Genomic DNA, 27,545 nt, shown 5'->3' on the forward strand with positions numbered 1-27,545 from the left:
AGTGTCTCTCAGTCTCTCTCTCCCCCCCTCTCTCAGTGTGTGTGTGTGTCTCTCTCTGTCTCTCTCTTTATCTCAGTGTCCCTCAGTCTCTCTCTCTGTGTCAGTGTCTCTCTCTCTGTGTCACAGTCTCCCTCTCTCTCTCTGTGTCAGTGTCTCTCTCCCTCAGTCTCCCCCTCTCGCTCTCTGTGTCACAGTCTCCCTTTCTCTCTCTCTCTCTCTCTCTCTCTCTCTCTCTCTCTCTCTCTCTCTGTCAGTGTCTCTCTCCCTCAGTTGGTCTTTAACCACCGGCACTTTTTGTTTTACCCGCCGACGTCATTCACGGTGTGGACACGGCGGCTGCTCTCCTCCTCCTCCTCCTCCTCCTCCTCCTCTCGCGGTCTCTAATTGTGTTTCCCACCGCCTGACAACTTGTTTGTGTGTTAGCGCATTGGCTGCCCATGGGCGCTGCTGCTGTTTACTCACTCCGCGCTGCTCCGCCGGCTGGGCTGTCCGGTGCGCCTCTGCCTCTGCCTCTGCTGCTGCCGCTGCCGCTGCTGCGGGTCGGTTCGGGACGGTACCGGGCTCCGCTTTTATGAATGAATAACGAGACGGGGAAATGCCAGTGACTGCGAAACTCCCGAGCAGCCGGGCTCCCGGGGGGCCGGCCACCGATGAGAGGGATTAACGACGGAGCGGAGCCGCGGCTCATTGCGGAAAAGCCGACTGCAGACTGGCGTGGAGACGCACCGCGAGGGAAACGGGCTCCATAGCGTAGAGCAGCGGAACAAAACCGCGGCCACCACAATGTAAGTTGCTCTGGAGCTGCAACTCATTAAGGGATGTGAGGAGAAGGGGCTCCTGGTATGGTTGCATGCTTTATTTATTTTTTTCCCCCCACTGCTTGATAAATATTAATACAGCAGCGAAATTATTCCGCCAAGTGTCAGATTTATTGAACCATAATATCCTCTCAGGTGTCGTATAATAAGGGCCCTGGCACGCTTCTCCTCAGTCATTTTCAGTGACATAACGGTGATGCACTGTCTCCGTGATAGACATGAATAATAAGGACCAAAGCCTCCTCTCCCTCAGTGCTGCTGCACCTCTGGATCATCATCATCATCATCATGTGCTGCTTGTGTGCTGCTGCTGCTGCTTCAGTCACTTCCAACCAACAGTTCCTTGGCTTACAGGTCCATCCACATTGTGGCTCTGGGCAGCGAGTGCCCCGGAGGAGTCGGGCCAGGGGAGGAGATCATGGGCCAGGGGCAGCTGCAGGGAGGCCTGCTGTGGAGCTACCTGGGTCACGGGGCGCTGGTGGGACCCTGCGACCTGGAGAGCAGCATGCACAACCCGGCCTTCATGGAGTACACCTCGCGTGTGTTTGGGGATGTCACTGTAGTGGTTCGGGATTGTCCCAGCTGGGTGAGTGACTGGTGGTGTGTTTGGGTGCAGGAGGAGAAAATCAGAGACACGGATGTGTTGATACTCAGATGCTTCTGTGTGTTCTGCATATAGAAATGTGAGCCTTCAGGGTGATTTTGGGTGCTGCTTTGGCGCTTTTTCTCACTTGTGTGAAACCGAATCAGACTCCAGGCCAAGAGTGTAAAACACGGCTTCAGAAAGTGGTGTAATTTTTCCATAGCGTTGTCATTATGAAAGAGTGCGCGTCACTTCACTGATTTGCTGTTTACTCTGCTGCTGTTTCTCAGAAGAAGTACAACATTTCAGACACCAAGGCCACTTCACTCCCAGCGCTGATTGCAGGCTTTGTAAAAAATGTCTCTATTCTTAGGAGGACGCTATTTTAACATGCACTGCACAAAAAAAACAACCGATGAAAGAACTTTTGTTCTTAATAGCGCATGAATTTGAAATGAAAGCGCTGTTGTGATTTAGTAGCAGCACTGTATGCGTCCTATTGTAGGGCTGTCTAGCCCTGTCAGGGGTGGTGCTGGTGAGAGCCTGACGGTGTAATCCTATGCCTATGTTTTCCTTATTTGTCAAATTGCTCAACGCTCTCTGAAGTGTGTTTTTTTCCTCGCCTAATGAGTTGATTCGGAGCTTCACACAAGGTCCTTGGGGATAAAGTCCCAAGAGCCTCACACTGAGGTATTTATACAAAGGGAGACTCTGAGGCAAAGGGTGAGGGTTACCTGAGGTAACATCCACAGCTCAGGTTAGGTATTCAGAAAATAATGCATCCCTCATGTCTGTCCTCCTCTGACCTCCCTCTGTTTGTCCTCTTCTTGACTTTCCAGGACTTGTTGGACAGCGACTGGGCCAGCGTACGGAAAGTTCTTGAGCAGGCGGACATCCTGGTCATTAAATATTCAGTCACTGACAAGCTGGCCTTCCAGCAGGTCAGGAACGGCTACGCCCCGAGACTCCGCCCGCTCCTGAGGCACTGGGGTGTGCCTGTTATCCTGGTCGCTGTCGGAGCTCGCCTGAACGGTGAGGAAGCTCTTGTTCTGTGTTTTCATTAGAGCCGGAGCGAGTTCAGTTTTGACAGCGACACCTTGACAACTGACGGCTCCTTCAGCAGTTTGTCACTGCTGTGTGTGAACAATGGAGCCTGAGAGGCAGCAAATACCAAAATGCCTCATCTCCCTGCTGTTGCACTTGATATCCTTGTATTTAGGGTCGATTTACAGTTGCCTAAGTTGATGAGTTTGATATCTGGACGATATCAGGCTCTGCTCATTGGGCCAGCGAGATCAGCATCTGAGCCTTGTGTCCTCTAATGTGTCCTCCCAGCAATGAGGAGGATGCTCATGATTAAATCTTCCCTCGGCGGCCTTCAGGACGTCCGCTCACACGCTTTCTTGCAGGAAACAGACCAAACGGAGACATTACAGGAGACATAGTGATCTTATTTTCAGGTTCCTAATTTTATTTTGGGTTACTACTAGAATAGGTTTATGTGCCTTAGTGCTCAAAAAACACATGAGTTATCTCACACTGTCCAGTGCTGCAGCTCTGTATTCCCCCTCTAGTTCCTCCTTTAGTCGTGGCTAAGATGGTGAGAAAACAAGACACACCTGCAGGCAGAAGATCACAAACCTGGATGCTGTTATATACAGTGATATGCATAGCCATGTTGTTTATGTTCTATATGAAGGCCATATCTAGCAAGAACAGGATACATCACATGTACAGTAAATGCACTCAGTGATGGCTCGAAAGTGAACCACACATTTCTGTAAGTACTACTACACGGCTTGGGTGGAGCCTCGCTGATGCTGCTCAACACACCAGGACTTAACGTGCATGTACACTGACACCTCGGCGAGTCTGCATGTGTCGTCGCACACACAGTGACCCTTGTCGTATCCAAGATTCTGTAAACAAGCTCATCAAATGCACCTGGTTGTATTTTTAGCTTGTCTGCCCGACATACTTTGAGATCCTGTCAGCGCTCCGCTGCAGAGTGATCACAGTGCCAGTTAAGTCTCTGCCAGAAAGAGACAGAGACAGAGACAGAGGAGGACCAGAGCCTTTGTTTGTGTTTTTGTTTGTGGCTGCTGTGAGTATTTTCATGCTATCCCCTCATGACTGCAGAGAACGACGGCTGGGCTGTGAGCGCTTCCTGCCGCTGCTCGACTTAAAGCCACCCAAGGCACAGCTGTGGCAGAGAGCGCTGCCGCACGTGCATTAACGCAGCCATTAAACCAGCGCTGAACGCAGGAGCACAGACAGATTTATCCAAGGGCACGCACACACTGTCAGGCACACAAACATACCACTGATATGCCAAGTCACCGCCTGTCAGACGCTTACACACACACACACACACACACACACACACACACACACACACACACACACGCACACACACACGTCCGTCTCTGTGTCATGCCTGTAGGTTATTAGCAGTATGATTTATCAAATGCTTCAGCACTTAGCTGCATGTCCCGCTCATTCCCTCTTTCTCTTTGGCTCGCTCCTTCTTTGTACAGTCTTTTTTTTCCCTCTGAGCTAATCTCTCTGAATTTCTGTCTGATTCTGTCTCTTTGGTCCCTATCATACACACAGGCCACTGTGTGTCTGGTCCTAGTGCGTGTGCCATTGCAGATTTTATGTGTCTGGACGATCTGATCTGTCTCTTCTGTTGTTATCAGAGAATTCGTCTTTTTTCTTTGGCCTTTTAGAAAATGTAAAAACTGGTGGCCTGGAAGTGCAAAACACATCAGCATTAAATGAAAGAAAACTCGGGACCTGAGGACATTTCAGGACACTGAATCACACAACAAAATGGTAAACAGCAACAATCTCTCACAAAATGAAAAAAAACCTACACACATATCTCCCTTTTAAATCCTTTCTGGCTGTCCACATAGTCACTGTGACACAGACGAGAGGAGTTGGGATGTAGGGCAAGTCCAAGCGTTTTGCACTCCATTAAAGACATCTCACTGGGCCCCACAATCACAGGTCGACCATGCACGATTGCTGTAAGCACTACCTCCAGAACCCTACTGACCCACTTAATACATTAAATACAGTAACTACCTTCGCGGGCTTGCAGCTTTCTTGTAGTCCAATACTTACTGTACGATGTTAACTGACAGTGAGCTGCTACAATATAACCGTGTGCAGACACGTGTGCAACAGTCTGCATAGAGTGGGATTCACTATGTGTTTCAGACTGATACCCTCCATAAGAAATGTGTTGACGGACATGTTTTACAGTCTAAATGTATTTTTTCATGGTACAATTATTGAATGGAAAATTGTCATCAATACATCAATAAATAACTTAAAATAAAAATAACTTAAATATACATCAAACCCTTTCATTTAAAATGAATCATCATTTATAGATTGACAAAACAAACCAAACAGTGAAATCAGCTGCTGGTTGATCCTCTGAGTGCACTTTAATTCACATTCTTGAATCACATACTTTAGTCTTGTCGTGTTAGGTTACATTATAGAAGGTATAGTTCTGTTGTGTTTCATATGACTAAGCCTACAATTCAAAATATTAATTCCCATCTCATAATATATCAGACTTTGATCCTTTGTCTTTATCTTTGTGTCCAAGGCCATTCGTTTATTTCAAAAGATCTAGGCTATTTAATTGTTTGTGACAGGTTATTTGGGCATTTTGTTGAACGTAGCTAAAAAATAGTGTAATAAGTAATTTATTACTCTACGCAGACAGTAATATTGTAATGCAATATATTACTTTAAAATGAAGTTAACTAGTAATATGTAATATATTGCATTTTGCCCAACACTGATGGGGAGACTGGGCTGCTGAGCCTGAAGCTGTCTCTGTTGTCCTTGGCACCAGGCAGGAGTCAGGGACGACCGGTTTAGTGTGAGTAACTTGTTAAAAGCTTGACTGTTGACTGAAAGAGGAGCAAAATGTAAAGAGCTGTCTGTGGGGTGGGCTATTTCGCTCTGGACTAAGCTAACAGGTTAATCTCCACCACTGAGGGACTACACCCACTTCTCTTTGTGAAACATTGCGTCGCCCTTTCGTTTCTCCTCTGTATTTGTTTTCTGCCTGGTTGTTTCCTCACTCTCCTTGAAAGCCAGACTTTCCTTCAGGAAGCGGAGACATTACGCTCCACTGCCATTCCTCACTGACACTACAATACAAGCGCATGTGGCTGTGGCATCTGGTTGTAATGTTCTGTTTTGCAAGCTATATTTTCTATTTTAATTTGGTTTGTGAGATGCTGTTTTATGTGCCGTTCATCACATAAAATTACTTTGAGTTTGTGCCTTTCATTCTTTTCTGTCTGGTCTACAGGGAGCACATTAACAAGCACCGTGACACATTTGCAAAAGAGAGTTTCTGTGTCATGTAGCAACAGATGTTTTGAGCGTCATGTATCGTATCTGTAGGTTTTTTGTAATGTACTAGATTTAATGTTGTTTGAGAAGTACTTGTATATCGTGAAGTAGCGTTAGATGATCACCTTGCAGGGTATCGATTATCACAGAATCGCTGTATCGTGATACTACCGTCTTAAATCTTACATCACGAGTCCCTCCGTGACTCCCGTCCCTAACATGCAGCATAATATTTGCTCTGTGGTCTTAACTTGACAATGCCTGATGGAAGTCTTGGTTAAACATTATGGCAGTCAATTTCTTGTTTCAGCAGAATATCTAAGCAGATCTGAACCACAGGCGAGCCCTTTCTATGGACTATATGTCACAGCCGGCGCAGCTCATTCATAAAACATGCGGCAAGCGTTTACTGCATCGGCTGTTCAATTTATACTGGGTTTATACATCCTCAAAGCTGTAAGGTAATATCGATGACTCATGTATTGACTCTCATATACCTTCACCTTCATCTTAGAGTGAAACTCCCCTCTGTGTTTTCAGATGAAGGCCCTCCGTGTACGTGCCCGCTGTGTGCTTCTGACTGGAGCAGCTGTGTGCCTCACAGTGAAGGTCTGCAGCTGTCCCGGGACCTCGGGGCCACCTACCTGGAGCTGCCCTCTCTCAACCACGTCTTTGTGGGCCGCTACTTCGGCAGCGTGGTAAGCGGCCGCGTCACATGGGAATCCGGGTCACATCGGCCCATTTGCTGCACACATTTATCAGCTCCTGTGAATAAGCACACAAATGAACATCTGTGTGATCAGGATGTGCTGAGTGAGTTTTTTTGATCCGGCGTCCCCCTGATAAAACTGCACGTGTGTGTTTTAATGCACTCGTTGCACTCTTCACTTCAGATAGCTACAGTACTCGGTAGAGGAGGCAGAGACAGGTAGCTACATTCTTCTCAGGAAGTTGCTGTTTGGAAAAGCAAAGAATCGATGATGTAACATCACTATTTCTGTATGTTGCATTCGTACTAACGTGTGTATTTCTGTATTGTTCAGCTGGAGTACTTCATGATCCAGTGTCTGAAACACAAAGCCAAAGAAAGGCCGGAGAAGAGGCGAGGAAATAAAGTGAACGAGCTTCGCCCCCCTCACTTAGAGCAACCAGGTCAGAGGAGTACTATACTTAATTTCGTTTCTGCGTCTTGTCGGTTTCTATCGACAGCAGTTTTAACCCTGCTTTCAATTATTGTTTCTGCTCAGTGTTTTTTCATGTTATTAAGTAATGGTTGTTGCATGGTGTTTAGAGAAGCTTCAGATGGACTGACTGGATTGTTTCTTCTTCCAGCTTACAAAGCCATAAAAAGAGCTGAGCACAAAGGTTTTTATCCGGATCAATATTTTCTGTTGCAAAGTGGAAATAAGAAGAGAGACAAAGAGCTAGGTAGACTACTTTCATTCAGTGACGTTTAAATCAATGTTAGACTGAGCTCCTTTCAGCTCCGGACGCGGCAACAACTGAGTGTTTAGTGCCTCGTTGTGAGGCGGCTCAATGAGTGGAGGTGCAGGACGGGAGAGGATTACTCATTAACCTCAGCTTTAGCAACGTTTTCTCACTGGTCAAGGCACCTGGACACCACAGACCCACTTGACCTGCCAGTAAAATCTCTGCCGCAGTCCATTCTGTTATGCGTTTGTTCATTTTTGCGCACAGTACTTAAATTGAATATGTCACTGAAGATTTAGTTTAGGGCTGCAACTCCAAACTAATTTCCTTCCAATTTTCCAGAACCCAAGGTGACATCTGGAAATAGTTTGCTCTGTCTGATCTAGTGCTGCAGGAATTAATGGATTACATGTCGAGTGTTAAATTAATCGCCAACTATTTTGATAAATGATTAATTGGTTTGATTAATTTTCAAAGAAAAAACAGGTCAGAATTGTCTGAGTCCAGCCTCTTAAATGTGAATATGTTCTGGTTTCTTTTCTCCTCAATGACAGTTGACTGAATATCTTTGGGTTGTAGACAAAACAAGATGTTTTGGGTACATTGTCTTTGGCTTTGGGAAACACTTTGGGAAATTAATTGACAGTGTAATCGACAGTGAAAATAATCATTGGCCGCAACCCCTTGTCCAGCTAAACAGTTAAAAATCCAAGGATATTCAGAAAACTGGCAAATTCAAACAAATCTTTCTTTTCGTGAAGCCGGAGCCAGAGAATGTTTGTGCCAGATTAATGACTCAAATGCCAATTAATCATCAACTAATCACTTGTTTAAGCTCTTATGAAGTTTTAATCTGCTTATTGGAAATTCAGAATTTTGGATTAAATTATAATTAGGATTCAAAACAAGACACACTGAACCGACAGTTTTTAGTCTGTAGCAGATCTGTTGCCTTTTAGTCAATCGGGCTCCGCAAACTCAAAACGCTAATTATGAGACGAGATGAACAACCGAGCTGATCGTCAACCACGACGAGCAGCAGAGACACAGCAAGTTTGCTTATTGTAGTAAATCTGAACAGTTTAAAAGCCAAGCTGGAGTGTGTGACGGTATCATTTCTTCTCCTTCGTCGTAATGTTCCTCTTTTTCAGACTGTGGCACTTTTTCTCCTAACTGGCTAAAAGTCAGTTTGATCGAGTCTGCAAGCGACTGCCAGATGTTACCACGAGCTGAAAGCTCTCTCTCTCTCTCTCTCTGTGCCGGTGTTAAAAATAAGAGTCCAGTGTTGTATTCTGAAATGTTCGCTCAGGTCTTGCTTTACAAATGCTGACACTGCTACTTACACGGCCAGTTAATTGTTACCAAATAAAACAAATCTGGAAATATTTAACACAAACCGCTGTCAAACTAGTGTTAAACATTGATCTGACCTCTTAGCTGTGTGTGTGTTTGTGTGTGTGTGTCTAAATCTGATGCAATAACTGACAGCTTTAAGTCCAGCCAAAAAGGCAGCAAGCAGTGCTGGCGGATCTATTGGTGCATGTCCAACACTACTTAGCTCTACTTACGGTGTAGTTTGCATTAAATATGACGCGCCGCTTCAGGAGCAGCACTGCTTGCACAGCCGAATCTGGGCAGCCATTAAAGAGGAGAAGAGGTCCTCTGAGGAGCACAAGTATAGGAGCTTAATAGGACAATGATTTGTCCCACATCCTCCAAACACTCTTGCTTTACCTTCCTGTTCGGTGCTTTTTCACTTTTTTATTTATCTGAATTGATCGCTGCATGCGTCACAAAACACTGTTTTATCTCCTTCTCTCTTTTCTAATAAAAACATGTCTTTACAGGTCGTTGCTCCAGACAGCTTTCCCAATACTGCAGTACTTTGTTTTCTGTACATCTTCCTAAAACATTGACCTTATCTAAAAGAAGCTTTTAGACGTGCGTTGATGTCTTTCTACTGCCGAAATAAACCCGAAACATAACTACTAAATGTCAACTTTTGGTGTAAGCAGGGACAAATCCTCTGTTGAGCAGACTGTCGTGACAGCTTCTTCCAGTGCAGCAGCCTCGGTTTGCATGTTTGCAGGTCTGTCATTAGTGCAAAGGCAAACATGTCTGGAAGCGTTTTTTTCTAAGTTGAGCGACAGGGCAGGGAGACCTTGGTCTCTCTCAGCTTTCTCGTTTTTGACTTTAACATCTCACTACACTATTGTTGTCTCTATCACTCCCTCCACATGCTCGTTATAAAGCCTGTTTCTCTCTGCGTTGTTCTCTCTGGCTGCTTCGACCAGACTGAATATGGAGGATTTTCAGCCCTGATTGTTCATTAACACAACTCATCCTCTACCCTCTCCCTCCCTTCAGCACGTCTCCCTCCTATCCGAGTAGAGGAGTCCAGCTTCTCCCAGGACATGCAGTGGTTGCTGGAGCGTGGCGTGCAGTTCGCCGATGTGGCTTTCTACGCTGGGGACTCTGGGAAAGAGCTGGGGTGGGCGCATGCTGCTGTGCTGTGTGCTGTCAGCCCCTACTTCAGACAGCTGCTCCTTGGGCCCAAGACCAGGTAGGAGAGATATTAGCTCGTTCCCAGGATGGAGCTTAACAAGCTTTTTCACCACCTGAGCCTGTTTGCCTGCGGGCACTCAGCCTCTCTGTGCAAACTCCTCTTTCGTGTGACTGTGAAGGATTTTGTGCTGAATTTCATCTCTGGCTTGGACAGGGAGCGTCCCCAGTCACGGTGTGTTTGCCGAGAGCGGGATGGAGGTCCTCATTCACTGCTCTCCACCTGGGACGGCGGGATCATTGACGACTTGCCGCGATCAGAGGGGCATCTGACGGGACGCCTCTCTCGTCTGGTGGTGAAGGACCCCCTCCTGTGTATGTGCTTGTGGGAGACTCTCATGTTCATTTACAGAGGTAAAAAAAAAACACCGGTCAAACACAGCACACATACAGAGCAGCTGTTTTGGGTCTTTTCTGGAAAAGTCTGTCATTTCCATTTAACCTTTTTAACACCCCACTGTGCGCAGGATGCCTGCAAGATGTAGAGTTCACACTGACTGCTGGTACTGTGAAAAGTGACATTAATACGACCATTGAATATGTTAATTATTTCCTTGATTCATTGATTATGAGTTTGGTCTTTAAATGTCAGAAAAAAGTGGAAAATGCAGCTCCATTCCCCGAATCACAATTTCCCAAAGCCCACATATTTAATCGCTTAATTATTCCAATCAACAGTTCAAAACCCAAAGATTTTCAGAGAAGATGAAAAGCAGGAATTCCTCATATTTAAGAAGCTGAAACTACTGAATTTTTGGCACATCTGCTTTCGCAGAAGTCAAGTCTACAGTCATGCTAGCTGCTCCACGAGGCTTATCTATGTTAAGGGATCACTGAATATAATTCATCCTCAGGAGGACATGAATGTTTGGGCCAAATTTCATGACAATCCATTCAATAGCCCAAGAAATTTCACCCATTTCACAAATATGAACTTGCTGGTGGGGCTGAAAGAAAAGCTGGGGATCACCATAGTCTTTAGGATTCATCCTCTGGACACCATGAAAATTTCTTCACAATCCGTTCTCTCGTTGTTGAGCTTTTTCAGTCTGGACCATCGCCATCCCTAGAGCCACGCCACTAGCATGGATAATAATGGTCATAACAAAGTTGATTATCAAAAATTAGACACTTCTGCTACAATCAGCTAATCAAATACTCAACTAATCGATTCAACTCAAAATATATGTATAGATTATACATCTCTTTGGTCATTGTGGCCATTTTCACAGCCCTGTTGTAATTATACTGCAGGGCAAAGTATGCAGCTAAAAACCCTCAAATATGACAAGAGCTTGAGTTAGTCAGACATGAAATGTTGCACCAAACTAAATCACAGCAACGCAGAGGAACATCCCAGCCCCACTGGAGTGCAGCTCGGGCAGCATTTTTCTGTCCTAACCAGACCGAGTCCGAGAGAGTAGCGACCGAGCCCAATCTGAACTCAACAGGCTTGTTGTCTAAAAGCCCGTCACAGATAATGTAAGCTGAAGTCCTGAGTTTGTGTTACCCTGTCACACAGAGTCCCACATGAATGTCTGCTGCCTGGAAAGTGACAAACAGCCTCTGTGTTGCGTTCAAAGCGCTGTCACGTATATAACAAACCGCACCACTTTACAGGACTTACAGCCCCAACACGCAGTAGGTCCACCACTTATTATCAGTCATCATTTAAATCACCTATTTTTACATATTTATTTATTTATTTTTAGCCTTTATTTTCACTGAAAGAACTCGATAGCACCAGGTCAATTTGTCCGAACCCGGCGGGCTCTGTTTGGATATCTACCCTCTAATTCCAACTAATTAAAACCCTTTGGTTTCACCAGAATCAGAGTTGCCCAAACTGACATTTTGGCACCAGGATCAGTTGTAGAGGAAGTGCCAAAGAGAAAGTGGAGATCAGAACACACAACTGTCTCCAAAAAAGCAGCCAGAGAAATCTGGACTCAGCAGGGACGGCTCCATCAGTCTGCTCCCATCACACTGCATTATTCCTGGGAAACGCTGCCATACTAGACCGATTCTGCACATTGCAACTGGAGTTTAAATACAGCTAACAGAGCCGGACTGACTCCCACAGCACGGGAACTCCGTCCCGCAAAAGGCAGTTGCTCTTTCTCCAATAATTTAGATGCGATGATTAACGTCCCCTGGCAGCAGGAGGCAGTTTTTCTGCGGTTGGGTCTTGTCCAATGTTCCATTATGGTGAGGAACAGAGATCAGTCAAACTGAAAGTGCTTGATATTAAGCAACTGTAGTATTTTAATCCTGGACCCGATCATTGGTGGAGTCGTACTGTGATCTCACTCATATTTGTGCACGGGTGCCCTCGGGCCACTCGTGTCTCCTTCATCTGCGCCCAGCACTCTTTTATTAAACATTACGGACACATGGCTCGCTTCACAGACTGATGTCTCTGCAGAAATTGAACTTCCATCCATCTGATGGCTGATGAGATTAGTTGTTAGGTTCTGGCTCCGTCGCCTCTTACAGTAGCCTCATATTCCAATCGACCGATGATTAACTCTCTAATGAAACTGTCATGTAGGATTAACAGTGTCTTACATTAGCGTGAGACCGGGAGGATACAGGCAGAGAAACACGCAAGCAAAACATTTGCAGATGCGAACTGTTCTCCGGTCGCGTATGAAGCCTTGTTAAATAGCCGTGTGATATTCTGCGAGACTTCAGTGCCGTGATGAAAATCTCCTCAGTCTGCGGCTCAGAGCCTGCAGTGCTGTGCTGCCTGCATGTTAGATCGCAGCGTCTGTGTTTGCCAGCGCCTCATCAAAAGGCTGCATATTGTGCAGGAGTCCTTATGGCAGGAAAGCTGCGCGAACATCTGATTCATAGCCGCCTCTTAACATGTATGTGAGCAGCACCGGTGGTCTGAATGAACAGGCGTGTGCTCAGTCACACATACACACTAGACCAGAGGCAGACACACAAACGCATGAGCCGAGTGTGTGTGTGTGTATGTGTGTGTGTGCTCAGTGAAGGGAAGAAGATTATAGGGTTAGACTGAGTCTCTGTGAGTGACTGTATGAATAAGAATAAGAAAGCAAGCGGTTGAAAGACGGAGGGTGCAGTGTGTAGTTTCACGCACACACACACGTCCTTGTGAGGATTTTTCTTTGTGTGTGTGTGAGTGTGAGAGGAGGAAGGTGGGAAAGTAAGGAGTGGAAAATTAGGGCGAGAACGAAGTTGAGGGTGACAGAGGGGGTGGAGTGTTTAAGGTGCTGCTTGCGTTTGTGGTAGATAACGTGCGAGAGTGTTTGGGTGGTGGGAGGGCTGGGCACCAGAGCATATTGTGAATGTGTGTGTGTGTGTGTGGCTTGGAGAGAATAGTGGAAAGGGGAATATGTGTGCATTTGCTGAGCCGAATACGAATGTCACGTTTCCATAAAGCACTGCAGGGAGACGGTGCTAAGCCTTGTGTGAAAAATGTTAACCTTCAACACGGTGGGTCTGATTGTACGTTCAAAGCAGCCGACCTCACTAACAGTGTGCGTTTGCCTCTATTAGTGTATTTTCTTGAACTCGGTGTGTCGACGAACGTTGATTGTGTGCCTCCTCTGCACATGGGGAACAATTGGAGCACAGTAAGCCAATGTTTGAGGCTCATTGGCAGTAAATCCACAACAAGCTGTACTTTCCCCGAGACGTGACGGACATCTTCTCGCTCGCAGTTCAACTCCACTCATTTGTCAGTTGAAGCTCCTTTTGATGGCTTAGCGGGGGAAAAAAAAAAACATTTCCATAACAATACCCCCTCTCTGTAAACACACAGCGTCACACTATTATTCCACACTCTGGGCTTTCAGTCACTTGAGTGTGTGTGGACAGTCACAGAGGCCGTGACTTTGCTTGTGTGATGTTAACACTGTGAGACTGTGTCTCCTTGCGTAGTGTGCTGCTGAATTATCGAATGTGTCACTTGGTGGCCATTGTGTGTATTTGTGTGTGCTTTTTCAGTACATGTATATGGCACATTGTGCGGGTCATCCAGGCCTTGTTCGGGGGTCGAGTTTCAGACTACAGCCCAGTTGTTTTTGGGACAACTCGTCTCACTGGAGGGAAAATGTAGCTAACTGTAGCTGCCGTTAGCTTCTTAGCTCAGTTAGCTGTGCAGCTAGCGGCCAGGACTGGGAGCTCGGAACACAGAAGATATCTCTGCAACCCATGTAGATGTCATAATGTCATATATTTTCACATTTTGTTGACAATTTAAGTTAATTTTTGCACGTTTTCAACTAAAATTCTTACATATTGCACATTTACAGTCAGGGAGGTAGTAACACTAATCCAGGAAATGAATGTTAATCTGCACAACTCGTTCCCAAAAGTATCCAATCTCTGCATCTGTTGTTTGTCGGGGTGTGTTTGTGTCAGCAGGCGAGAAGAAAATCTTCGAGCGCTGAAACTTTGTGAGATTATGTAGAAATGATTTAAGCACATCTGACATCATGCAGCAGTGTATCCCAGCCCTGTGTTTTGGTGTCTGGCTGCATCATGTGTCAGCAGCACAGCTCCTGAGCTAATCTCTCCCCCAACCTATGAGGTGTCTGCTGCTGTGCACTGTCATTATCCGCCACCGTGTGTTGAGGTAATCCCTCTATCAGCCCAAATACCGTCATTATGAACTAATGATGAGATAAATCCTGCCCAGTCCAGCTCCCTTCTTCCCTCGACAGTCTGTTTATGTCCCGATGAGACAGAGAGCGCCGCCTCAATCAAGCTGCAGGGCTGTGCGGGCTTTATTAAGGAGTTTACCACTGAGGCGAATACAAGCAGCGCCGATGTTTTCCAAATGATAAAAGACGGTCTTTATTGTGTCTGGTTCAAAGGTTTATCTTTATATATCAGTGCTGCTGGTAACTGAGTATGAATTTCCTTTTAAATCCTTTTAGATGACAACCTAATGTTCTGTACATCACAGACCTATGTCCTTAGAAATAGGTCTTCTTTCCTTCTTCCTTTCCTTCCTTTTCTTGACAACTACTGGATGGATCACCTTAAAACGTTTGGTCCCCAGAGGATGAATCCTACTGATTTTGGTGACTTTACCTGTTGCGACCTTCACGACTCAATACCTGCTAAATTAATGAAATTCCAGTAAGCCTCAGTTCTACTTTGCGTTTAGTGCTAATAAGCAAACGTCGGCATGCAAACACGTAAAGCCGAGATGGTGAACATGGTCGACATTACCACTGCTACACATCAGTATGTTACAGTTGTCAGTGTGAACATGCTGGCGTTAGCATTTAACTCACAGAGCCTGAAGACTTGAACACAGTGTTTTTCAGCATTAGGCAGCCAAACAGGATTATATTTGAAAAAGGATAACTCCACCAACTTTACACATTAAAGGGAAATTCCTGTTTTTTTAAACTCTGGCCCTATATTTATATTTCGGTGTGAAAATGATTAATTCTTACCAAAAGTTTTGGAATTGGTCCAGCAGACCGGCTCAGCTGGCAGCTGCCGACATGGCTGCAGCGGCTGCAACGCAATCCTTTAGGGCAACACCGACTGTCAACGTTACATCCACTGAGAGGGCTTGTTTTTGCCACTGGCAGGCTGAGATTGTTATTCTAAGTGTCTGGCAACATTGCAGAGATGAAATTCCTACAGAGGCAGACCCTTTTCATTACATTATAAGATCTTTTTTTAACCAGTAGCACAAGTCTCATTCAAAGAGAAGTCACGCTCCGAAATCTTGTGATAGGTGAGTTGTTGCGGGAAGATGATGATGGAAAGAGAAGTTTGGAGTTGACCGAGAGGAACTGCCAGCAAAAGTGTTTTTACAAACTCATGGCTGACTTTATAATTGATTGACTTTGTGAGATTTCAGAGTGAGACTTCTCCTTGAACTAGGCTTGATTTTGTCAGATTTTATCAGATTAATAAATTGCCTCCAGTGATGTTACTCATTACCCACAATGCAATTTAGCCACAGACTGACATCACTGGAGGCAGTTTATCAGATTATATGCAGCTTCCTCTGGAGCCACAAAAGGCTTTATACTACTTTTTTCACATATGCAGTAGTCCTCCCCAAGACCTGTAAACACACCCTTATGTGTAAAATTGGTGGAGTTACCCTTTAATGTGATGAGAAATGGATGAGAAACAACTAACATGCAGATTTTCTATTTATAAATCGGACCCATATGACATGATAATCTGTAATTTAAATTGTGAAAATATGGATTACAGTTTTAAATATCTTTTATAAAATCCATCTGACCTTTTTGATATGTATTGAATGGCATTTTTTGCCGGCAACTAACTGGTAAAAGATGAATGTTTTGTGTTGTGCGAAGGCATTTGTGTCACTGTTCCTGACATTCATGGAATCTGGGTGACCCACCCATAACCACCACGGGTTATATAAACAGAGAATTTTTAGAACAAGCCAACTTTGTCCAAAAACAGGTCCTGCGTGTTGGTTGTAAAAAGATACGTGGGCGGTCAGAGCACAGTGCCAGCCAGAACACAGTTACTGTATACTGTACTATTGTGGGTCCAAAGAATCGGTGTGTTTGTGGATGTTTTGTAGGAGCCTGGGAGTGGGAGCACCTCCAGGAAGCCCTGGAGGAGAAGTTGAAGAATTCCCTGGCGGTGGCTCAGCTTATGGAGCGCATCCGATCCCTCATCGGCAGAGACAGGGTGAAGTCTTTAACGTTTACCATCATCTCTCTTCTCCTTCTCTAATACATAATCACATGCTTGTCATTTTGTTTTCTTTCACGGTGTGTGTGGTCTCACAGCCCTCCCTAACAAAAAGAGGTTAAATATCTTTAATGTGTCAAATCCACTCTTTGACGGTATAAACACATGTTTTTGAAGTTGCAGACTAACAGAGCCCTAATTAGCAAGGCCTCATTTAGAAACGGCGCAGTAATAATGTGGCTATAATTAGCATATTTTCACTTAATTAATGCCTGTATCACCTCTCAGACACTGTGGCAATTAGCACAGGATAAACAAGAGGTGCTCTCCAAGGAGCTCAAAGCACAACACACAGATCCGTAGGGAGCTCACAGTGGACCATCAGTCACGAAATCAAACATTATGTTAAAAACTGCAGCATCACAGCGTCTATTTAGAAAACACGAGGTGGCTTTGTATAACAGGAAGCAGACTTTAACGTTTAGAGAGAGAGGGAGATCAGGAGATATGACATGTCTGCCTCTGACAAGCCTTTGGCACCACGCATGGTCTACCAACCCGTCAGGAGAGAACTAGGCCTTCTACCTGAGGCGGCGCTGAGACGAGCTGACACACCGCAAGACGGCCGAGCCACTTTAACGCGATGAGACGCCCTAATGTCCTGTTGTGAGTCGATCCCGTCCTCTGCAAACACCTCCGGGTCGCCTCAGTCCTCTCTTGGTCTGGGAGACCGGCCGAGATCTGCTTTCCATAAGCTTCCCATTGACTTACAAAAGAGGCTTGAATCTGTTGCTGCCTCTTCTGAAGGCTCGGGTGTTTGCTGAGCGCTCCCTCTGCGGCAGAGCGGTGCGAGAATATGGAGTTCTTTGTGCTTCAGTCGACTGAAAAAGGTCATGTAATGCTAATGGGACGCTTTGATGACACTCATTTGCAGACTTAACGAAACCACTTGTGCGCATCCAAAACGACACTCTGACAGCCGGTCTCATGCTACTGATTTCACCTGCTGTGCTGTGCTGTGCAGTGTACTAGGCACACAGACTTTATTGCTTCATGCTTCATTTAAATGCCTGAAATGAGCAGGAATGTGTTAATAAATAGACAGTTTGGACGGCCGTCTGGTTCTCAGTGCGTTTTCAGTTCCGTCGTGTCCTTCTTGGCATTGCAGTTGAAGCATGTTTGGGTAGCGCTAAGCAAGACTGGCAAAGAGGCCATTTGTATTCCACTGGGGAGGTGAGATTGATGCACAGAATGGCAAATATGCTGGTAACTAGTACCTGACATTCAGCACAGGAATGTTAACTCCCTCTGTCCGTTTCTTTTGGCTTCCTCTCTCTTCTGTGTGTGCGCACAGGGCCCCAGGGACACACCGAGCGCGAGGGCAGCTCAGCTCGGCCCCCAGACGCTTGTCAACCTCTTCAATTCTCCCCTTTACTCTGATGTCATCTTCATGGTGCAAGGTGGGTCCACGCTGATCTCATCGACGCGCGCACATTAACAAATGCATGCACGGTCACACAGCAGAGGAAGGTCACATTTCATTAGCTGGGATTGAATTATGATCTCAGTCCCGGGGCCTGATCATCCATTTGGAGGCAAAATAAGATAAAACGGTCCGAGGGACCGGGCCGCCTTCCGCTCCTGTCATGTTTCATCTCGACAACAGCTCCTCCATGAGCTGCATTTAGCCAATTCTCTATTAAAGGATCAAACTGAGAAAACCAGAAATACTGCCCCAAAGCTTTCCTCAATCAATATTCAGCTCATTGAAAAAAGTGCAGTGAGCTTTTCTTGTCCCTGTACCTCTGAGCTGTGAGTTCAGCTCTCAGAGGTCACAGAGGACAAGAATAGTTTGGGTTTTCTTTTTTTTGATGGCGTGTGGTGAGAGCTGTCACCGGCTGTTAACGACACTTAATAGCAGTTATTATATAATGCCAGGACTTGTGCTCGGGCTTCTCGTGTCATTTGTTTCCTGATTTTTGAATTTGGCCCACTGTGACGGATCATCACTCATCACAAGTCAAATTGAATTAGGTTTGGCCTACGTACTTTTGCAATGAGGCAAAAAAGACATGTTAGTGATGTAATAGTGCTGACTTAAATTATTTAAAACTGTGTTGTTTGATGGTAATTCTATAACTATCAGTCCAAATTAAAGGGTAACTCCACCAGGTATACACATTAAAGTGTGTTTACAGGTCTTAGGAAGTTATAAAGGAAGAATAAAGTAGTATAAAGCCTGTTGTGGCTCCAGAGGAAGCTGCATGTAATCTGATAATTTGCCTCCAGTGAGGTCACTCAGTGGTTAAGATGTATTGTGGGTAATGGAGGCACCATGCATGAGATAAAAAAAGGCGATATCTCTGGTTCTGCGGTATCAATTGTGATAATTTGTTTCTATTTGTCCATAATGAGTCCAACAGAGAGCAATGCTAGACAAGTGGACTGCTTTTCAAAACCTGGCGCCTACATTACCCAAAATGCAACTTTGAAGGAGCCACAAAAGGCTTTATGCCACTTTTCTTCACATATGAAACACACTATGAAGTGTAAAATTGGCGGTGTGACCCTTTAAACACTGTAATCATGAACAGTTTACACTCTCAAGGATTTCACTTCACAGCTCTTTGGGACTTTCCTCGACGCTACTCTCAAATTCTAAACCTATATGTTAATTTTGCTCGTCTGTATGTGTGTGTGTGTGTTCAAGGGAGTGTACTGCCAGCACACCGGGCGGTGCTGGTGGCGCGCTGTGACGTCATGGCGGCCATGTTCAGCGGGAAGTATGCAGAAGCCCGCAGCCGAGTGGTGCCCATCCACGGAGTCTCCTCAGACACCTTCCTGTCTTTCCTGGAGTACCTCTACACTGACTCCTGCTGTCCTGGTGAGTTTACTGCACTAAAGTATATCACAGTGGCCACTACAGTATGCCTCAAGATTAACGACAGTTTGCAGTTTTAATGGCACCTAAAACTGCAAACACATCCCCAGTGGGAGGCCTAAATATAGTAAGAAAATGGCCCTCCCGTCCTCTTTATCTTGTGGACTAATTAAACCCTGTAGCAGCTTTTGTGCAGTGGTGAGATTGATTGCGCTGGGAAGCCCTTGGTCAGTGTGTTACTCATTCACCCGTCTATAACCTCTCCCTCTGGCTGTTGCTGTAAATAAAACTAGAGTTTGCAGAGTTTGATAATTACTCTACACTGGTTGATTTGTGAGTGAGATGCCGTGGATCTGACCACCAATGCAACAGAAGGACGACGGACCTTTGATGTAATTTGAACGCGCCGCAGGAATCAGCGTCATTACCAAATCATAAAGCACTTCAGAGAGGTACAGTAGTGTTTTCCTCGAGGCCTCGCTCACAAAACGGAAGCGCAGATGACAAGTGCCATCAACCATCTGTGTGACTGCGACATGCTGCCAGTGTCGGTCTCGGGAGGCGCGCGGGGAACAGCACCGGGCTTAAAATTAAATTAGATTTATTGCTGACAAAATCAACCCGTGGCATCACTGCTTCATCTGCTTTTAACCGCGCCAACTCACGGCCCCAGACGTGTTGTTGTTGTTGTTTTTCCTCTGTCACTATCTGTCACATTGTGCGCCGCATTTTCAAAGTAATTAGTGAGGGTCATTCCCTGCGGTCGGTGGCAGTGAGCTGAAGTGCATTACATATTGTTTGAAGTGTTTCTACAACCTAAAAGTTACATGAAGTGATATTTTTTATTTCAACGCTGAATCAAGTCACTGCTTGTAATGTGAAAGCTGATACGGCTGATCCCACTGGAAATCACCACTTTGAGCAGCTCTCAGCCGCTTGCTTGTTGTTTTGGGGCAAATTTTGGTGCATTTATAAACTGTACACTGTTGTCAGGCCACAGGCTTACGCACACAAGATTGTGTGTACCTTTGATCGGCCTAGAGTCGAGGTAAATAGCTGGTGAACACAGTCAAACATTTCAAAAGCAAATGGACCAGAAGTGCCAGTGAATATTGGTTTTACCGGCCAGAGGGACTCCGGTGTAATGTCCATGTTGCTCTCTGTCTGCTACATGTGTAAGTGAACTACTGCGTGCTAACAGCTTAGCCAAAACAACTGGATAAATGTCATTAAGGCTCCTTGCTGTGTTAACTTTTTAGGTTTTCTGCCCCCTAGTGGCAAAAGATTACTTAATGCAGCTTTGAATGACAAGCTTATGCAAATATGTCTTAAGGGACTTAGCTGTGTGTGTGTGTGTGTGTGTGTGTGTGTGTGTGTGTGTGTGTGTGTGCATGTGCCGACAAGAAATTGTAGTCTGTCTTGATTCAGTCCTTCCGACTACAGATTACAGATTCATAGAGGAAAAACAATATTTTACATTCCTTAATTAATAGATAAAGCCATATAACTCGCACTTACAGAATTAGAGTTAATTACAACATTGGCTGTCATCTTCCTTTTCGCTATTGTTATATAACGAAGCTGCTGAATAGACATTATAAAGGCTCAGAATAATCTGTTCTGAATAGCCGGCTACTGAGTGCTGACAATCCCCTTATTTCGTGGCATGAGATGTTTTGATGAAAAAAAAAAAAAATCATGAAAAACCTTCAACAGGCAGCCTTTAAGATCCAGCTTAGGTACAGGGAGGGTAAGCAAGCTGTTTCCAGAGATACAGCCTCAGGTTGAGTAACGGGAACAGGAAATTAAAGCCATGAAAGAGCTCCAGAGGCTGCAGCCGCTGCACCGTTATGTAAGAGCTCAGCACTCAAGGTCAAAGCAAGGTAACTCCACCAGTGGAGACAAGAACTGAGGTTGCAGGAATCAAAGGAGGAGCGTTTCATTCAGATAAATACTGTGCCGTACATACTGTGTGCGAGGAGAATAAATGATTAGCGCTCATTTTCTATGTTTGATGATTGTGCAGCCGAGCAGGACGAACTCCTCTGCTCCGTGTGGCTGCAGCTCAGCCTGTCAGGCAGGCAGAGGATCAGTGTTTATGGGAGAAAAAGAGGGATGTCTCAGGCGGTTTCTGACTGACACAAATGAGTCATCTGATTTGACATTTTGACATTACATAATGGGACTGACATTACGTGTGTGATGCTTGTTGCACATGTGTGTGATGTCATCTGACAGCTTGGAAAGAGCAGTGCTAAAATTATTTAGCGCAAAATGATTTAGCTGGTAAATTTAATGCGACTTGAATGGTGAAGATGATGTGTGTAGTTTTTAATCATAGAAATCACGTGGTTTAATTACGCCTCCGTGCTGCTGGTGGCCGCGGCTGGAGGCATTATGCTTTCGGCCCGTCTGCCCGTCTGTCTCGTTCTCGCGAACACGTTATCTCAGGAACAACTTGGGGGAGTTAGTTCAAATTTGGCACCGACCACGACTTAGACTCAAGGATGAAGTTATTAGATTTAGGAGGTCAAAGGTTACTGTGACCTTACAAAACACATTTTTGGCCATAAGTCAAGAATTCATATATTGATTATGAAAAAATTCCACACTGTGATAATTGATATCCAAAAAGTGAAAGGTCACCTTCAATGTGACATCACAATGTTCTGTAAAAACACTCTTCATGCCATTATGCAATGCCATAACTCAGACAGAAGGAGAGACTGTGACCATATTTCACATTTGGCTGAACACTGACTGGTGTCTAATCTCAGGTTGCAGAGATCGTCTGTGCTGCCAGATGTGTGTGAAGCCTCCACATGTTAGAATCTGTAGTGTCTTTCTTCCTTGCAGCAACATCCATATGTTTTTATTACATTCTTTTATTGGGACAGCAGTTCATATAAAAAGTCAAAAATGCATACAAAGTCAGCTTAAACTCTTCAGCAGTCCACATATGTTCTGTAGACAAGAACTATTTACAGGTTGGGAGAGGAAAGCTGTGCATGAAAATAGAAAAAAAGTAGACAAGGGGAGATTTGTGAGAAACTAAAACCAATACCGTTTGTTAGACACAAGCAGCTTAACAGGGTCTTTCATACCTCCACAAAATCTGGTAGTAAAGGTTTTACGTATTTAATCCATTTAGTCCAGAATTTAGTGAACACTTCTTTCTGAGGGCGAAGGGAGAAAGTGATCCTTTCCATGACATAAACGTTATTCACTATATCAATCCATTCTTGTATTGTGGGCGGTTCAGGAAGAAACCAGCGCCTGGTTATAGCTTTTTTGCAGGCTGATACCAAAATACCATACATATATTTATCAGCGCACCTTATCAGAAGGTCAACAGGAATAATACGGTGATATGAAGAAACGAATAAAGCATTTATTTCCACTGGAGTCTACACATATCAAGCCAACTTTCACTTGAGATTGAAAGGTTACCCTCTCTCCCATTTTTCTTTAATGTATTCTGTGGTGTTGGATATCTTTTCCATTAGGACTTTATACATTTTAGAGATAACACCCTTGTTAAACTTGCTCTTGTAGGCGTCAGTTAATATTTTCAGTATTGGGTCATTAAAGTCTGTTTTATTCTTAATATTGCTGTGGAGCGAGACCCATCCTCCGTCCAAGTTTTGCGGAAATCCATTCAGTAGTTTTGGTGTAATCCAACAAATGGATACAGGAAACATAATGTCTTTGCCGGAGGTAATGAAAAATGTAATGTTATTCTTGGTTTACATCAGTATTGCTGTGTGGGTTGGTCCATCCTGTCCTTTTCTTTAAAAGCATTTTATAAATAAATAATGCTGAAGAAAAGCGCTGTTAGTAAATACTTCTGTCTTATTCTCGGATTGTGTTTCTGGCCACCTGACAGTGTTCACTCTCTCTTTTAGCTCTGTTTCTATCAACTCCTGAGGGAACGTCGGGCTCTTGAGCTGCTAAATGTTTCACTATGTTCACCAGCGAGCTGCGAGCTGCGTCTGTCTGCTCTTTGGTTCAGTGCGCAGAGGGTTTTTAGAGCTTTCTGCTCAAAACAGCTGCTTGTGGGTCAGAGCTGTAGAGCTGAGGGCCTTAAGACCAAAACAATGAGCTGAAAGATACTAAAATGCACAGTAAAGATGAGGGTAGGTGTTGAGTCGGGGGCTACTCTTCTGTGGGTTTGTCATGACAAGCAACACCTTTGACATACATATGCTTGTTTTATCTCTTGTTAATTTAGAAATATATATCACTGTAGCTCTTTTGGAGGGGGCTTAATAAATCTTTCTGGTGATATATCTTTTCTCTGTAAGATACCAACAGTCAACCATGTCAATGTGCGCTGTTGCAACAAGCAAACAAAGTTTTTGGTCAAAGTGAAAAACTCTGCTGAAAGAGACTCTAATTGATATTACTGATGCCTTTGGATTTGCTCAGCATCTAATTTGTGTAAAATAACAGACCCACAAAGTGCTTTGATAATTATATGGTTGCTTTAAGCTTCATTGAAATTCCTGGTGTGGCTTTATTCCAATTTAATTTGTGGACCAATAATCATAAAAACACTTTGTTTACTTCGGGGAGCGTTTTTAAAGCCTTTGATTTCTTCGGGAGGTTTATATCCTTAAAAATGTTTCCAGCTTTTGAATAAATGTAATCTTTAGATGGAACAACAATGCATGTTTGATAATTACTACATAATCAGTGTGTCAGACAGAGCTGTGTGTGTGTTTGTGTGTCCAGCCAGTGTGCTGCAGGCCATGGCCGTGCTGGTCTGTGCCGAGATGTACCAGGTGAAACGTCTGCAGCATCTGTGTGAAGTGTGTGTGTGCGCTTACCTCCAGAGCATGCCCAGTAGAGAGCTGTCGTCGACAGGTATCAGCGTGATCCGACTACTCCGGCGAGCAAAGGTCAGTGCAATTTATGAGTGCGAGGGTAAAAAAGGTCAAGAGAGATGAGCAGAGAACATAAACAGACCTGCGGGAGATACTGTGGCTTCTCTGTGTTAAATGATAACTACTCCATTATGATCTGACATTTCCTTCAGCCGCCGATATGCAAAAGGAAGTCTTGTCGTTTTTCAAATGCAATTTGTTTTTCTGTGCTTGTCGTAGCCTCAGGCCTCCATCTGCAGCAGATATTCACAGTTATCTGTTGAAAAGCATTAATTCTCACTACCTTCATGTCGGTTTTTATTCTCAGTGCCACAATGCAGAGCAGCTGTATGTGTGGCTCCTCCACTTCATCGCCAACAACTACCTGATCTTCAGCCACAAACCTGACTTCCTGGAGCTCTCAGGTAAGTGTGCGCATTGCTTTAAACACAGTAAGAATCCAAATAAGCCCTGAAAGTGATGGTTACGCAAAAGCTAAGAATACTGCACGGAGTGATGGCGAAAAGAAACAGCTGATTTTGGCTTCGGACTAAAATAATGAAGTCTATGTGCCTCCAGGCTCTTGAGAATCTGTTGTTTTTCTACACAGTATATGTAGGTTAGGATCCCTCCGTCTCAGATAAGTCCTGTGAACAGCAGGCTTGTTCTCAGTCTTTCGTCCAATGCCCAACCGGTTTGTAAAATCCATGAGGCGTAATCAGGGTGTCCACGAATTGGTTGTCAATTCAAATGAAACACCACGTTGTCACCTTAGGAATTTTGGTTAAGCTTTATATTAAGTCCCTTGTAATAAGCATTAGTTAGGTAATAGGTAATAAAGCCCTTATGAGTCCTCATAAGATGCTTAACATTAATAAAGACTATACAGGTAAGTTTGAGACATTTATAAGAAACATGTTAACAGTTTATAGACCGCTTAGTTGCTGATAATTGTGTATAATAGCATTATAAACACATTGATTGAGTTTAACTAACTTACATATTATGCCACTCTTAATTGTTTTATGAGGACTGATACATACCTTCGTATGCACTTCTGTTAAATATGCTTTTTGCTGATACTGGATCTAAAGTGAGAACAATGCTTTATAAGGGTAGCATACTGCAAACAGCATACAGCATACTGCAAAAGATATTCTTATTCCTAGCCCCTATGACACCTTGCATGAATTATGGGCATGTTTTCCATGGTGACAGGACCCCATTTTCCTCTCTTATTGCGACTGGTACTGTGTGTCATTCATTCATGATGATCTAGGTCAGCGACTATTACTAACACTGTTATTATTACTGAACAAAGCTAATGCTTCTAAAGCCTTGAAAGTGCTGCCGTTGCATCTGTTATTACTACACTTTTTTTTACTAGCGCTAGTTCTGCCAAGCACCGTTTTCCCAAGTGATCTCCCCAGGAAACTCACAGATATAAAACATCACTTCTGAAATTAAGACAGTGTTGACTCTTGAGAGTGGGTGTGCTCAGATGGCTTACCCGACAGTGAGCATGTTCAATGTACTGAGGCAAAGTTCTTACTGTAGCGGGCCGGGTTCAACTCTTAACCTGGAGTCATTCTGCATGTCTTGTAGTCTTTTTAAAACAAACTGTCAAGAGGTGAAAAATAAAGTGTTTGTTGATTGTAACAAAGCATTGTTCTCATTTAAGATTCAGTAGCTGCAGAAAGCATGGTTACCCCTTCACTGTTAATAAGTGCATGACAAAGCATGTTTTAATCTTACAAGAGCAACAAAGGAGCTACGTGGTTAAACAATGGTACAATATCAGTTAAACTCAATGTGTTTGTATTATTAACAACTGTAAGAAATATAAAAGGTTTTTGTTAACGTTCTTAAGCAAACAATATATGTTTTATGATGCCATTATTAGCACTTATATAGTCCAAATAATGTCAATAAGCAGCTTTTAAGGACTTACAAGAGCTATATTACCTATTAACTAATGCTTATTACAAGGACTTTCAGGTACACTATGTAGTTTTGGGAAGAAATTTTAAGAGAAACATTTTCACTGATTTATATTCATGACTGTCCTCAAAGGAAAACACAATTTCAATCTGTTTTACATTGTCTATTTTTGCAGGAGCCTTCAATTTAGCCACCTCTCTACTTTCAAACATTTCTCTTGTGACCTTATTCCCCTCGAGGATGGCTCGTTTATATGCAAATATATCACATAAATATTTCCCAGTTTGTATTATTACCTTACTATTATAGATATGAACTTTCTCAGCTTGAATTTCTTTTCTGAAGCTACATAGTGCACCTTTTAATATAAAGAGTTACTAGAATGTTAAGTGTTTTAAGACACCTGTGAAAACCTACATACACTGACATATAGCACAATATGGCAGTATGCATGTATCAGACTGTGGGCTGTCATGCTTCCTTATAGTATGCTTTATACTATAAGTTTATGTTTGATTGCACCTCAGTTATTATAGTCGTATGCATTTAATAGGCCACATAAAAGCAGGCTCATCACAAAGATTAACTGCAACATGGCTGTGGTTAGTAGCAGTAGCACGTTTTATTGTTTTCATTAGTCATACACACAGAAATCATTTTAAGGTCATTGGACGGGTATTGAAGGGCACAAGGGAAGTCAAAGGGCAGAATAAATAGACAGCACATGATCGATTGCCGTCGATATTCTGTCGCTTGTCAGTGTGAACAAAATCTGATCAGATATTTCGGCCTCGTCGGCCGTGTTCATGGCAACGATCCAAAGTGTTACTACTGAATGTGTCTGTGTGAGGGTGTGCCAAGTACAGTAAATCCTGCTGTAGTGGTTTTATCAGCAAGACATCTCCATAGTTGTGTTTGATTACAGTTATGATGTGTGTGTGTGTGTGTGTTTGTTCCAGAGGAGGAGCGTGAGCAGGTGGAGAGGCTACGCTGGCCATCCAGAGGCTACCTGCAGGAGCTCAGCGAGTACCAGCAGCGGCGACGCAAACTACGCAAGTCCCGCTGCATAGTCATGTGACCTCACCTGGATGCCAAAAGACCTGTGGAAAACAAGGGGGGAGAGCAGAGGAGGGAGAGCAGGGAGAACATAATGACAAAGAGTGAGAAACAGACGGGAGAAATGGTTTCTTTTCTGTTTGTCCTGCTGGATGAAGGGCTGATTCTGAAGGACACTGTTGCAGAGGAATATGTCAAAAGACTCCTGAACCGATGGGACAACGTCGTCGAGCGGCGACTTACACCGCTGTGACACGCCTCTCTTCTCCCCCGGAGGAATGGCTGTGTGTCCTTTGTATAATGACGTTTCCAACACGGGCAATACAAAATGACTGATCCTTACC

General features: G+C 44.1%; 2 protein-coding genes across 2 annotated transcripts in view; one reads left to right on the plus strand and one right to left on the minus strand.

Moving 5' to 3' along the window:
* On the plus strand, window positions 1-27,223 carry rhobtb3 (Rho related BTB domain containing 3; the record flags this gene model as incomplete). Its single annotated transcript, XM_084346732.1, has 13 exons — window positions 1-785; window positions 1,173-1,404; window positions 2,241-2,433; window positions 6,328-6,485; window positions 6,831-6,939; window positions 9,586-9,781; window positions 9,938-10,134; window positions 16,346-16,455; window positions 17,813-17,918; window positions 19,169-19,342; window positions 24,074-24,240; window positions 24,533-24,629; window positions 27,105-27,223. Coding segments are annotated over exons 1-13 (1,860 nt in total). The 5' UTR covers window positions 1-783.
* The window catches only part of glrx (glutaredoxin (thioltransferase)), a 6,037-nt gene continuing 5,235 nt past the window's right edge, over window positions 26,744-27,545 (minus strand). Inside the window, exon 3 of the mRNA XM_084346710.1 lies at window positions 26,744-27,245. The gene's annotated coding sequence lies outside the window, so the exon portion shown is untranslated. The remainder of the gene's footprint in view (window positions 27,246-27,545) is intronic.

The sequence above is a fragment of the Pagrus pagrus genome, assembly GCF_965226575.1.
Source record: "Pagrus pagrus genome assembly, chromosome: 3".
Lineage (NCBI taxonomy): Eukaryota > Metazoa > Chordata > Actinopteri > Spariformes > Sparidae > Pagrus > Pagrus pagrus.